Here is a 15,133-nt window from a genome sequence, read left to right on the forward strand (position 1 = left end):
CAAAATATACTAGATTATTTGTAGGTTCCACTATAAAAATTTCATTCGTTTTTTTGCAGTATTTAACATTTAATTAGGAAGTACCCCAATCATAAATTTTAGCCGGCCAACGCAATTGAGAAAAACTAAATTACAGAATTTGTCCTGAAAAAATGGCCGTCTGGCAACCCTGTTTAAAAACAGTACAAAAAATGAAATAATCGTACAAGATGAAGCAATCGTAGTCAACGTGTCAAATGAAGTGTGCCGCTCTGCCTGTTCATTGGAAGACATGCGACATAATATGATGTATTCTGATAGTGTATAATGCTCGCGCAAAAAAAAAACTCTGGTCATTTCAGCAACGAACTATTCATACTGTTTCTGGGACGTGCAACTTCTGCCTGCTTATGAAACTAATACATTTTTAGACGCTTTATGTTTCATAAGTAGTGGGTTGAAATTTCAATTTACTCGTTGGAGAGCTTGTACCGGCAATACAAAATATTTTTTTCAACTAATCTACCAAGCAACAAATTTTCTTATACGTATACCTTCAATACCAATTTTAAGGCAGTTCAAGTCAACTATTCCTCCATTAATTCTATAAATTGAGCAAAACGGTGGCATTCCTTCACAGTCGGCTACTTAGAATAATTCTGCCTCGCTATTATTATCGGTAAATGAACAATACCAAAGAAAAACACGAAGTTCAAGAATTGTGTGCATGTGTTTAGCAGACTAAAAGTAAACTCGGACGTAAAAGTAAATCTGAAGAGTCAGAATGATCTGCATGTAGAAACCTTAACGAATCTATCAAAAATGTCGAAGTTAACTTTTACATGTCTTCATGACACTACATGAACCGATTTCTGTATATGAAACTGTTGGAGGACTAAAAATTTATGATAACACAAAACAAGTTTCGGGCAGTGGATCATTCAGAGAGCATTACAGTCTCGCTTCAAATTCATCCGATGTCAGGATTTACTAGAGCAATAGGAAATGTAAAAAAAATGGCAAGTATGACTGCCAAACCTCTAAGCTAAGCCAAAGAAATTTCAAGACTAACGTACCCGAGCACATAAATTGGCGGAACATCTTATAATTCTACGATTTAAATTTAACTTAAACTATTTCATGCCATATAAATTGCTGCACATTTTTATCGTTTCTTGGCGCAATGCTGACTACAGAAATTCAACGCACGTGTTAGTGAGTTTATTTCCTTACGAATCGACAGCACAGGCGCCATGAGACCAGAGCTGTAGGCTAGAACCAAATTCCAATCGTGTTACCATTGTGTGTAAAATTTATCTTGACTTAGAAAGTAATGCAGTCGTTGAAATGAAAAAGTTTTAATAGCTTTCAATCTAAAAAAAAAAAACATCCGCGCAGCAGACGTTTTTTACAACATGACTATCTGCAGACACATGAACTTGATCATCACATTTTAGGAGATACTTACTTATTTCCAGCACTTGACCGTCCTTTGAATGATTGATTATTCAAATGACTAGTTATCATTGACAAAAAATTAATATTTTATGCCACCAAAGCGTTATTAAGTTGGGATGCTTGAACGATCTCAAGATTGGAGAACTAATAAATTTATAATTATTGAATGATCAGATATGTTGCTTATGACCTGGTAGACTTACTCATTTACGACGAGGAGTTAGGCAATTAATAAATAAGACGAAAATACCAAATTAAAGTAACACGATTAGCTCCAGCTATCATATTTGTAAGACTAATGATCACAAAAACGTACATCATCTCATGATTACACTTAACAGCATTTACAGTTATACGTAGTAGGTAGAAAACTCAAACCAAGAAACTTGATAGGAAGAGTAAACTTAAAAAATATGCTATAGAAACTGCAGTATAGAGAGGGTCGATCATTAAAATTGAAAGATATATAATCGAGGAAGAACATGCACGGGCTAGAGGAAGAAAGTCATGATTAAATAAGTTATAATCAGCCGCACAAAGATCTATGAGGTTGATACGTAAAAACCGTATACACATCCAAGACAGATGAGAGGATATAAAACGGTAACATCAAGAAGCCGGTATAGAATTAACAACTACTATTGAATGACAGTTAACGAGATGTGAGAACAATCAACATTCTTGTGATGCCTATATACAGTCGTTTCCAGACGCTTAGAAGTAATTCCTTCAAATAATGAATGGAATGGCAGATTTCATATAAAGAGGAATACTCTTTATTAGCACCCAGGTAGGCCTTAAACACCACGAAATTAACTTATAATAAAGAACCAGCCCTCCATCTATTCATCTACCATTGATAAACTATGAAATTAGAGGAAATCAACAACATGTTCTACCAAATGCAGAAAGTGAATCCAGAAATAGTTTAGAACTGAGGGAACAATCTTGTAACCACAAAACCGGCTTTTTGGCACACGCTTTAATAAATAACGATTCAACACGTTACAAAGAAAAAAAAAAGCTTCCAATTTATAACTAATTGACCTTAGCATGTGCTTACGATCGGAAGTTTCCAACTTGCATAGGAAACGTATCATTAATAAAATGTACCTCCAAGGTCACTGAAGCAAATCGTTGTTTCCAATCGTGCAGAAATTGTATCGTTTCGACGAGCACATTCTGAAAAGCAAATCGCTGTGAAGGCGCTTCTGCTTGCCATTAGATTGCCCTTAATAAACCATTTCGCAGACGATACTTAATTGAACTCTGCCATGTAGTCGGTGACAGTCCCGAGACCGTAGCCTTCCGCACCTGCGCCGTCAGGCCCTGAGCCTGCAGAGGTGCAGAGGCCATCAAGACTCTGAGCGAGCTCGTCGAGGCCGCCACTGGTGCGACCACGGCGACATTTGTCGATGACGTTGTTTACGAAATCAGTCGTCTGACCCGCGATTTGGAATGCTGCAGGAGTCGTCATCATGAATGTGAGAATGAAATGGTAGCAATCTAAATGTAAATCGTAATATACAATATATGTAACCTTAGCACTATTTTTTAAATATATTAAATCTTTAAATAATTTTTCGGTTCGTTGAATCTTTATCGACTGTAAGACATAGATAGACCCGTTGGAAATAATCATCGTTTATTACTGAAATTTTCAAAGTATTTGTAGATGCATAGACAGTTTGACAATTTTTATTTGTAAAAATGGAACACAATTAACTGAACTCACGTTTATTGGAAGACAAAGCGTTTAATTGCTCGGTGAGCTGCAACTGAATTTTGACAGCGTTTTCCACGTCACTGGAGACTTCTTTGCGAAGCAAGTATTTCTTGGCAAGTATAGCACGGCACTGGCGCACTTGTATCAAAAGAAGTTTGTGTTCTTCTCCAAGCCCGTACAGTTTAATCTTGTTAGCTTCATGCTGAGCTTTTTTCTTCAGACGACAAGCCCTGCAAGAGAAAACAATCAAGTACAAAGCGTTAAAGCGTTAAAAATTGACTAGGGTTGAGTCATTGAAAAAATTAATTTCGCTCGTGAAAAATATTACAATATTTCAAAAGCATGATTCGACTGCTCACCTTGATGCAAGTTTGTTTTTCTCTTTCCGCGACTTCGGTCGGATGTGGAAAGGCTGCTCCGAAACTGGGGTCATGTCCATGATCATCTAAAACAAGTTAAATTAGCAAAATAATCTAATTGAGTTTGAGCAGTTTGTTTTAAATAAAAAGAATTATGGAACTATCGTAAACTTGACAAGCTAGAAAAAAATGTCAATTCCGAGCAGGTTCGATTCATCAGGAACGTAGCAATCCCGGCAGAGATAGAATTTAGACAAATAAATCTTCCTAATGTGACTCTTTAACTCCTGCATCACTTGATGGTACCATCACGCTACAAGTTACAAAAATTGAAAATTCCTTCAAAGCCAGGAAAGTTATAATATATGAACAATTAAATTAGCCCGCAAAATATAGCTTCTACGCAACCCAACTTAGCTTGATGCTACGAAATGGAACTTTCATTAATCATCTGCAAAGCGCAGCTTTAGCATATTCTCTGCCACGCTCTAAAATTACGAGACAACGTCTCTTTCTGATCTTTTCTACGACGTATACAATACTCGCTCAAGATAATGTAAAAAACTCATGATACAGTATTGTATAACATCTAAATTAAATTATTCTTTGTAAGACGCAACACTAGTAGGAAGATAATTTTTATTTAAGGCCTTAAGCCCAGTAATTTGAAGTAATATCAATTATTTCAATGGCATTAAATGCGACGCATACCTTATTCAAAGCGCCAAGTTGTTTTCCGATGTTGACCAACTTGACTGGATTTGGACTAAGATCATTGCCATCACCTCGACGAGCTTTCCCACTGCGAGTAAACATTCACAAATTTTTAAATACATTAAGAGTATACGAACTGAATATAGCTATATGAAAATTATTTATGAAAAATATACTAAATATTACCTACCTACACTTAAACTGAAGATGTTGACACTTGTTACAATATATAATCCACTCCGTTATCAAGCTCGAGCCTTCCATTCGTTTACATCAATTGTTCTTTTTTGCAGTCAATTTGATTTTCATAACTTGCACTCTTGATTTTACAACACACTGATATTTTATAACCTACTACTATTTAACACGCATGATGAACTCGAATGATTAAAACGTGTGCTTCGTCGGCCAGAATTCTGTTCACCAGAAGTTAATCCCTTGAACATTACTCGTATTTAATATCCTGAATATTATCGATGTTTAATGCCTTGAACATAACCAGTGTTTAATGCCTTGAACATTACCTATGTTTAATGCCTTGAATGGAGCCCACAGCATGAGAGAAGACAGGGTCAGCGATGGTGACCAGCTGATGAGGATCAGTCAGGTGGGGCTCCAGACTAACGCGTTGGCCCTTAGGTCCTTTAGCTTGCACGTTGTACTGCCAAAAGTGGCGTTCTTTGCTGCGGGCGCCACTGTTTGAACCAACAGAAGTTCCAAGCAGGCTTGTGTCTTGCATCATTGATGACTCTGTACATCAAAAATAATATAAATCCTCTACTTAATAATTCCTAAGGATCATAAGTCTTTAGTTAAAAATATCAGAAATATGTTTGAATTTTCAAATTAATGACACAACACGAGTAGAGTACGATCAAGCTATGTTGTAGACAAACCGTAGTCAGAGTCTGAATCGTAGTTCACTTCGGATTCATCATCCGAATCCAAGAAGCTCTCATCAATGCTCAGCTCAGGAGCGGGCGAGGCCAAACCTGAAAAAAAAACACTCGAGTCAAGGAACATTGATACCAAGAAGTACGTAAATTTGCCATCTAAAATTAAATAAATATTTTTTTATTACAGCCCCGTGTAAACTGTTCTGAATTAAGCAGATAAGTAAGTAGTAGCAGGTATTGTTTAGGCATACCCAAAGATGATGACGATCCACCGAACGGCTCCTCAGCCAAAGAACTCGTTGACAAAAGATGTTTTCTTGGCTCGCGTCGTCCCCAGATCTGCTCCAGCATGTTAGGCGCAGGGGCAGAGGATGACAATTGCGTATTAGTGGCAAGCTGAGAGTTCTGGAGATGTATTCGAGATCCATGATGTGCACTTGTAGTAAACTGCGACGCTAGACCATTATTTGTTGGGACACTCTGGCCTACAGGAACAAAAGACTGCTGGTCGTCAAAACCAGTGATTTGACTGGAAGGAGAAGAAGCGCAGTTGAATGGAGAATGAGCCAATAAAGGAGAATTTGCAGTTCCCGGCGAACACACAGGGAGAGGTGAAGATGAAGAGACCGGAGAGGAAGCACTTTGAGGCGAAATAGGAGAAGCGATGGGAGTTGGCGACTGAAGCATTTCTTTCAAAGTAGAATGCATATGAGATCCGGACTGAACAGGCGTGTTGTTTGGTGTGCAAGGAAATGATAAAGCATATATGTCTCTCTGAGATGGAATTTGCTGCCGAGGGGAAATGTCATGCGGGATTTGTTGTTTCTGTTGATTTACCAACAGTTGAGTAGGTGAAAGCGCTTTTTGATGATGAACGTGTCGTGGAAGGTGCAATGAATGATGCTCGCGATATTTTGACGGCTGATTTGTCTGGTCCTCCGTTTTAATGAATTGAGTAGTTTGTTGCAGTTTGTGTAATTGTGCTTGCTGCTGGTTTTGCAACAAGTGACTTTGCTGGAGCGATGAGGCTTGAGGTCGTTGAACATGTTGAAACTGGTGCTGTTGTTGTAAGACAGTAGTGGGAATAGACTGGCTGACAATTGGTTTATTGCCGCGACTTAGGAGCTGCTCCAGTGTCTCGTGCATGCCTTGATCACGCACTATAGAAGGTTCTGGTGAAGAATTACTGTTTAACATAAGAGATTGGCTTGAAATTAGGCTTGGAGAAGTATTATTCTGAAATTTCACATTGGACGAAGAGTTGCTCTGAAAGGTGTCTCGCCAAGCTGAATTGGGAGGAGGGAAAGAGGAAACTACAAAAGAATCAGAAACGTCAGTTATTGGTTCAATTTTAACGGAGCCTCCAGATACGAGTCCAGAATAAATACCACCACAGCTGTTTAACTGGGAATGTAAAAAGCTGCTGTCAGTGAAGGACTGAGAGTGCAACACCTGCTGCTGAGAACTCGATGGCTGATGTTGCATTTCAGAAGACTGTTGGTTGTCCATAATATGATCATCTTGATTGTTTTGGTAGTTCATAGCAGGCTGCAAGTCAGAGTGGATAGCAAGGCCAGATAGAGAGGATACACTGTTGCCACTCCCTGCCGAGTGACTGATAGAGTGATGACCTACGTTCATCACTTCAGAGGGTCGTACAGCAGCCATGGCTGCAGGGGAACTATGTTGGGGATCTAGGCATGTTGGATCATTACCTGAACCACTTGATATTATTTCGTCAATACGATGGCTGTTCTGATAAACCACATGTTCATGGCTTGGACTTAGCAAGTCAAAATCGTCAGGCGCAAAATTTGAATCTGTGTTGTCGAATTGTAGCAAGTCTGTATCACATCCCAGCATTTCGAGAGGTTCTAGCTTGATATTAAAAACATCACCGTCCAAGTCCATGCTCTGAGTTTGCCACATGTGAGGGGAAGGTGAGTTGGGAGGAAGTGGGCTCAGGCCTACATTGCTGTAGTTATCTTGATAGGATATAAAATCATTGTGAGGTCTGAATCCCATACTGTTTTGGTTTTGCTGAGAAATCATTCCAGATCCAGGAGAAGGACTTTGCTGGTAGTGAAGGGGAGAAATGCAATTCTGGTGATAAGGAGAGCCTGCAGCATCTCCACTCCCAACAAACTGATCGCTGCTTCCTGAAGTAGCTATGCCGGAATTGGAATGCAGAGCACGGCTCAGGAGATTCCCATTTGAGTGCATGTGGGAGTCCATAAGTTGAGACTGCTGATGTCGAGGTATGGGAACTCCACCAGAAAAGCTGCTCTCCATCATCAGACCATCACCATTACCCCAGTCAAAGAGGAAGTCTTCTTGCTGAAAAATAAAACAGTCATTATTTGATTAATTATAAAATTTTCTGATTTGAAGTGTGAAGAAAAAGTGGAATTTGAAATTGCATATATACTTCTCATTTTCTTCCTTGTTCAAATTACAAGAAAATTAAAATGAAACCTTAGCCTACCACATAAATACGTACACTCAGAGATTTATACTCATTGCAGAATATGAAATCCACCCCAATTTTATGAGCATACAAAATCATGAAATGTACAACAGTGCAAGGCAGGTGTCCTTGAAATTGATTTCACAAAAACTGCATTTTAAGGTAAAAATTCTTCGATTTTGTTGTGCTGCAAAATTTTATTGCAGCAATTTTCTAGTGCATCTATTGCTTAACACCTGACATCAAGCCTTTGCTCAAGCAACAATGCACAATATGATATCCATGCACAAATTTTGCCTTATCAGTTATTACACCCAAAATTTCTTTCCAATTGTTTTAATAACAAAATTTAATGCATTGTCTGAAGTCACAATTTCAAACTTGGTAAATATACTACATAACTACAGTAATACAATCAAGTATATATTTATTTCAATAATCAGCCAAGGCAGCCACATTGGTTTATTTCCAAGGCTAGTATATATTAATGATAATAATATTGACTAAAATACCATAAATAACTATTATTGATGGTAAATAACAATAATATTAACAGATCACAATGGAGGCCGTGAACGAAGTTGGTGCATTGTCCCATGCCGCATATTGCCTATAGCTATGAGTACAAATTTGTAAAGCATAATTCAACCCAACTGTTCCAGAGTTGTTGGTTATTACCATAGCTGTCAGAGTGATGGGATGATACAGGATAATTTTCTCTATCCCAGCTTAGGCTGGGGGCACAGGAGAAGAACTTCAGTCCCCCTGAAAAAAAGTCATGAATTTGAATGGACTCCATTTACACACTTCACACATCTAAGGGGAAAATATAAGAATTTTACTTCAATGTAAAGCAAACATAACAATAGAAAAAATTAGAGAACAGTATGGGACAAATTTTTAAAAATTTCCACCTAGACATCTCAATCATAATTAAATGTTTATTAGCAACAGAATAGCCCCTAGTTATTCTGAATACAGAAAGAGAGGCAGTAGTGAGCTCAACAGACTTTTCAGTTGTCTAAGCATTTTCATAATTTACTAAACTCATGATAAATGTGACTAATGAATAAATACAGTGGGGGGAAATAAATATTCGTACACTTGAAAAATCGTATTTTAATGTATGCAAGTACACAAACTTAACAGGAAAAGTGATTTAAATTACATATGTATAGAGACGCATAGTATTCAAAAATACTATCAAAAGAAATTAAATCTCAAAGCAACAAAAAACAATGCAACATGTTCACTTTTCGGGTGAAAAAAGTATTCGTACAAAACAATAAATCCGCATTATTTTAATTTAATACTTGGTTGAATACCCTTTATTCAGCTCAACAGATACCAGTCTATTTCTATACTTCTCAACCAATGATTTGCAGATGCTGACTGGTATTTTATACCATTCTTCTTGGCACACCACCTTAAGATTCTCAATGTTTGTTGGGGACCTTTTCTTAATTTGAATCTTCAAATACCGCCACAAATTTTCAATCGGATTTAAGTCCGGCGACTGGCTTGGCCATTCCATAACGTGTACATTTCTATCAGCGAACCATTTCTTTGTGGATCTTGCAGTATGCTTAGGATCGTTATCCTGCTGGAAAATTCAATCACCAGGTAGCTCTAGTTTCTCAACAGAAGTCGTCAAATTATTTTCCAGGATGCTCTGGTAGTTTGCAGCATTCATCCTACCATCTATAAGTGATATGTTACCAACACCTTTTGCGGAGAAACAGCCCCAGATCATGATGTTGCCACCACCAAACTTTACAGTAGGCACAGTGTTCTTTGGAAGGTAGGCTTAACCGTCTTTCCTCCACACATGGTGACAATAATTTCGACCGAAAAGCTCAATTTTTGTTTCGTCCGTCCAAAGAACCTTTTCCCAAAAAGCATAGTCTTTAGAAGTTAACATGTTGCATTGAGATTTAATTTCTATTGATGCTATTTTTGAATACAATGCGCCTCTATACATAATATAAATCACTTCTCCTGTTCAGTTTGTGTACTTACATACATTAAAATACGATTTTTCAAGTGTACGAATATTTATTTCCCCTCACTGTATATGGATGAAATATTTTTGAAAAAGATTTTTAATTTGTAAAGAGAAATTTATATTCGACAGAAAGAAAATATTATATAAACTTATTGCAATATTTAAATATATAGTAGTAGATTGTTGCAGAAAGGGCAATGAGAGCTTGCCATTAATTAGCTTGCTCAATGAATACTTTTTTCCAGCCTGAAAAGTATTACATAACCAGAAATCCTTGCTCGCAATTGAGCATAATAAGTCATATGTAAGTACGATTTTCAAAGCAAAGATAACTAAAAATACATTTTTACTCTTCCTAATAGAAAAAGAAAAATGTTTTAAAATATCCATCATTGTCTGAAGAAAATGGTAAATTATTATTCACCAGTTAGTGACAAATTTCAATAAATCATGGAGACATGCATTATTAAATTTTGATTTGAAGCAATTTTTCAAGGGAACAGAAACTGAATTGTAGTAGCAATTTCTAATAAGCCCCAATGGCATATAATTTCAAAAGGATCTGATGGCAAGATATTTAAAGCAAAGAAGTGCAATCAAGATTGATGATAGAAAAAATGCATCAGCCACCATACATGTTAATATTCAAACTGAGATGCAGGATTCAGATATTTGAACAAAATTTATTCACCAGATCTGTTTGGAATGGGAAGTCCTCGAGTCAGAAGGTGCTTAAATTAATATAAACCACTGTTTTGAAAATAACTTTGGATATTTGAGATTCTTGTGACATGTTCAGGTGAATGGGAGAAAAAGGTGTTAGGCAAAATTGCTTTGGCTTTGAAACATGGGACTGGAAGTAGGTCTCAATAATCAATATGGTATGTCACGTATGTGTCCTACACCTACAGTACTTGTTTATATATTACCCCTACAATAATCTACTGCACATGAATTGGGCAAAATCACGCATGAATCTGGCTAATTTTTCCCATTCCTATGATTCCCGTGGCCTTTTCACAATTGATTCAGTTAAAAATAAGAAAAATTGCCTATTTTTACCTGAAAATTTAAATCACCCTATAACAAATTATTTTGCCTGCACTTTTTGGAAACTTCCGAACCACACAGCCACTACTCTAAGGCAAGTTGTCTTAATGACTTAATCCTTTAGGTGGTATTCCAGCAAGTTATGGTATCACATATCAAAATTTATAACCTAGAAAATAAATATTACAGGATAACTTGTCAAAAGCAATTCAGTATTCAATATTTTGCTAAATTCATACATAAATTTCTCAGAATTTGTCAAACTTCTTAAGTTCTACAATTGTACTTATGTACTACTCTAATATGTTTTTATTTCTGTAAATTTGTAAATTTATGGTATACCTATGATATACCATAAAAGAACTAACTTATTAGGAATAAAATATTGTTGTACCGTACGCTTGTACCTACCTACTCCAGAGTCCAGAATAAGGGAAAGAACAACTTACTTGTGAAAAACACATTGTGGGGAAAAAAATTCCAAGTTCTCATTCTAACATTAGTAACATTATAACGTGAGTTCTGAACGCGACTCACATTTCTATTATAGAAACTAATTAAACTACACAAGTCCGTTACTCCTATATGTTGTTATAGTTATAGGAGCCTCCTATAACAACATTATGATTAGATGAAAAACTAAAGATTTATTAAGGAACCACTCAAATATCTTTAACAACATTACCTACTTCAAATTAGGCTTATATGATTTTATGATCTAGCTAGGGCTATACACAACAACAATGAGGTGACGGGTCCCAGCTGCCAGATAAGAGAGTTAGGTCTCACACAGCACCAGCACTTGTCGCTCATTTGGCACCTCTCTCTCGACACAAATAAACACAACTTCATAGACCACACTTGCTAAGAACTTTTCTGCTCACCTTTTAGATAGGACCGAAACCTTTATCTAAACTGTATCCCAGATAGATTTTAGATGCTGCTACTGCCGTATTCTATCGGTTAAAGTTTAACTTCGCTAGATAACACTATTGCCACAGTAACTGATTTAAGATTATATTTTCGCACACAACCTTCCTCAACAAGAGTCTAACTCGCACTAAGTTGCCAAGTCTATGTTATTCTCTGAATCACGTGATGTTGAAGTGACGTGGGAGAGGCTCTTCCTTTTGATTGGTCAGCAGCCTTAACAACAAATGTTTCTACCAATGGCTGAGCATATTTGGAGGGTGTGTTGTGTTTACAGTTTGTACTCTAAATAGTGCAAGAATTTTTAATTTAAATAAATTTTCCGAGGATTTATTCCAGCATTTGACAAGATGAAATTTCAAGTTCTTTAAAAACACAAGCTCAACGTTATTTCATATTGGAAAAGATAGAAGTTTGTGAATACGTTTGGAATCTTTCAAGGTGCCAAATGTTAAATTTCCTCTAATTTAAAAACGCCATTCATACGAAAGTGTGATTTTATTAACTAAAAAAATTATTAATAATACTTTTATCAACGTTCCCTTCATTGAAACCAGCAAATCTATGACTCAAAGTTTTCGGAGCACAATTTGTTTCATATTTTTGGCACGCACTTCTTGTGTACGCTCACTTTTCGTGTACGTTTGTGAACGAGGAATCCTAGCTTACACTGAGTTATCTTCCACACCTGCCGGCAAACTTTTCATTATACCCTAATAATGTGATTGTTACCGAACATGCTCTATATGTAAGCATTTACAATTATAGTCACCGAAAAATAATATTTAAACCATAAGCGACACATTGGAATTAAAAAGAAATAGCAGAGGAAATTATTCTTTACTATGGCGGCCAATTTGATATAGGTACTTCAGTAAATATGCTTAAAATATGATCCCTTTTAATTTAAAAATTAAATTATCAGGAAGAATTGAAGAGGATAAATAATTAGCAAAAGGAAAAGAATAGTTGTATGTTCCCTCTCGGTAGACCTCTGGCGATGAGGCCCGACTGAGGGCAAGTAAGGCCCCACCGAAGGCTTGTGGAGGCTTCTCTTTATGATGAACTTATCTAAAGATGTTGCAACGGATTTAAATGTCGAGGAAATCTTAATAAATTTACATGTTGTCATAATTTCGCGTCACGTTTAACGGAAGAAAGAGAAGTAAGAAAGAAGGAAATTTTGTTCCGATGGTGACGCATGTTATGTAATCAATGCAGATGTATCGGACTTGAACATTATTCAGTCTCATCATAAATAAAAATTTTCGTAATAATAAATGCAACAACAATTTGGTAAAGGTAAAACAGCCATCAACTGCACCACTACTCACATCTTAAAGTTACCGAATTTTAGCAAGAAAATCTCTCTTCTCTACCGACAGCTGTTGAGCGGTTGCTATGGCAACTCATCTCGGCTCCGAAGTTCGTGTCGCGCGCCGATCGTCGCAGCTTACGATAGCCTTTCTGCGGGAGCGAACATTGAGCTTCAAAATATTTCCATAATTTAGAGCGACGTAATACCATGAAATCTGAATGGATTCATGTTTCTCAAACCTTCATGCTTCTCGAATTACCATGAAGGTAATTTTGAGACCGTGAAACGCCTGACACAAGATCTTAGAACTTGAGCATCTCTGCGAACAAACTTTGATCGCATTTTCTGGATAGCATTAGCTTACAAGAACGAATTATTTTTACCTTAAAATGATGCGCCATCAGTCGATAAGGGCTGAGGCGGCAGCGTCATAAGAAGTATCTTATCAGTAAAAGTATCTCTAGGTGCTCTTAATAACAATAATAACAATAACTCTAGATTAAATGACAAGCGATAACGACTCTGATGCAAGTTCCGCTGGAATTGATAACCTTATTGAGTTGCCTGTAGAAGGCCTCCCGCGTACAAGAGCATATTAAAGTGGGCTAAAGAAAAGTAAACTGACACATTATTCATGCGAATAGTGTTTCACATTATTTACATTTAAGAATTTGACTTAGCAAAGAAATTCTTGTCTTTTATTGATGTGTCCTTTATTTATTTAACAACTCAAATTTGCACACAAGGCTTGCGCTAAAATTCTTACTGAACATTGGCAGCCTCATTTTTCCATAGATGGCTACGGTAATAAGCGACAGAAAAAACAACCGCGGATTCCATCGCCAAATGACTTCAGGAACAACAAGGTTAACTTAATTAGTCGCTCATCTAAAGACGTATTTAGGCCTCATTATTTACCTTTAATTTAGCATCATTATGGATAAATGTTGTTCACTTCTATGAAGAAATCATATAAATTCGAAATGAATCATCACAATCGTATGCAACTTTTGAACTGAATTTAACAATCGAAAACCAACTCGCTATACCACATCAAACGCAGTTAAAAATGTATATATTCACATTACAATTTCACGAATAACCAAAATTTTTCCGAAATTCGAATGGTTTTCAGTGTCATGAGCGATAATTTATTGCACCGTGCGATCTCAAATGAGAGCAAGGATAGCTACGTGTTTTTATTGCAGTAAAACAGCCATGAAATTAAACTCAAATCTATAGTGCGTATTTCCGTAACAACAGCACCAGGATAAAGTCGAATCAAGAGCGTATTTCCGTAACAACAGCACCAGGATGAAGTCAAATCAAGTGCGTATTTCCGTAACAACAGCACCTGGATAAGGTCAAATCAAGTGCGTATTTTCGTAACAACAGCACCAGGATAAAGTCAAATCAAGAGCGTATTTCCGTAACAACAGCACCAGGATAAAGTCAAATCGAGAGCGTATTTCCGTAACAACAGCACCAGGATAAGGTCAAATCAAGAGCGTATTTCCGTAACAACAGCTGCATGATAAATCCGAATCAAGAGCGTATTTCCGTAACAACAGCACCAGGAAAAAGTCAAATCAAGAGCATCTTTTCGCACAAGGCGAAGACAGCAACAACCACAGGCTAGAGAGCAGCACGTATCGAGGCGAGGCATTGAGCCTATATTGCCTCCCTCGGTTGGGCCCCACTGCGGCACAGCTGCAGCCGGAAAAAAAACAAGAGGTCATATTGTCCTAATACTAACACACTCTCCTGACCCAGAGCACGAACATATAGTACACGTAGCACTGATACGCATTTTTGTTGCGTCAGTATGGATCAAAATAACGTATACAAGGGCAAAAAAATGTAACTCAGTACTCACTGTAGTGAGTGACAGAGAGCGCATTTTCTCGTCGACGAAAACTTGAGGTCACGGACGGACAGACAGACGGACGGACAGACAGACAGACGGACATGGCGAGCACAATAGTGCATTTTTTCCATAAATGAGAAAATGCGCTAAAAAGGCTTCGCTTCCAAGGAAATGTCACACTAAGTTCTTTGTGTGCTATAGTGCCACCGAAGGTTCTAGCCAAGACGCCAAGCGAGTGGCGGCCTCTCGCCCAGCTGTGCCACTCGCAGGGCCTCCACTGACATCTCTTGCCTTCACTTCACTGAGGTATGTGGCTCCACTGACCCGCTGAACTGCCATGAACTTGTACGACTCACATGACTCT

General features: G+C 37.3%; 1 protein-coding gene across 1 annotated transcript; it reads right to left on the minus strand.

The window, feature by feature from the left end:
- Nucleotides 1–316: 316 nt before the first annotated feature.
- On the minus strand, nucleotides 317–11,703 carry LOC108680109 (protein CREBRF homolog). The gene is made up of 9 exons (XM_018168865.2): nucleotides 11,539–11,703; nucleotides 8,278–8,364; nucleotides 5,384–7,469; nucleotides 5,133–5,228; nucleotides 4,761–4,986; nucleotides 4,234–4,324; nucleotides 3,523–3,608; nucleotides 3,173–3,393; nucleotides 317–2,898 (listed from the first exon to the last, which is right to left on the minus strand). Exons 2-9 carry the CDS (start codon nucleotides 8,278–8,280, stop codon nucleotides 2,696–2,698), a joined length of 3,012 nt encoding a protein of 1,003 aa, XP_018024354.1. The 5' UTR covers nucleotides 8,281–8,364; nucleotides 11,539–11,703; the 3' UTR covers nucleotides 317–2,695.
- Between the last annotated feature and the right edge of the window lie 3,430 nt (nucleotides 11,704–15,133).

This window comes from Hyalella azteca, unplaced genomic scaffold (assembly GCF_000764305.2).
Source record: "Hyalella azteca isolate HAZT.00-mixed unplaced genomic scaffold, Hazt_2.0.2 contig4943, whole genome shotgun sequence".
In the NCBI taxonomy this organism is placed as follows: domain Eukaryota; kingdom Metazoa; phylum Arthropoda; class Malacostraca; order Amphipoda; family Hyalellidae; genus Hyalella; species Hyalella azteca.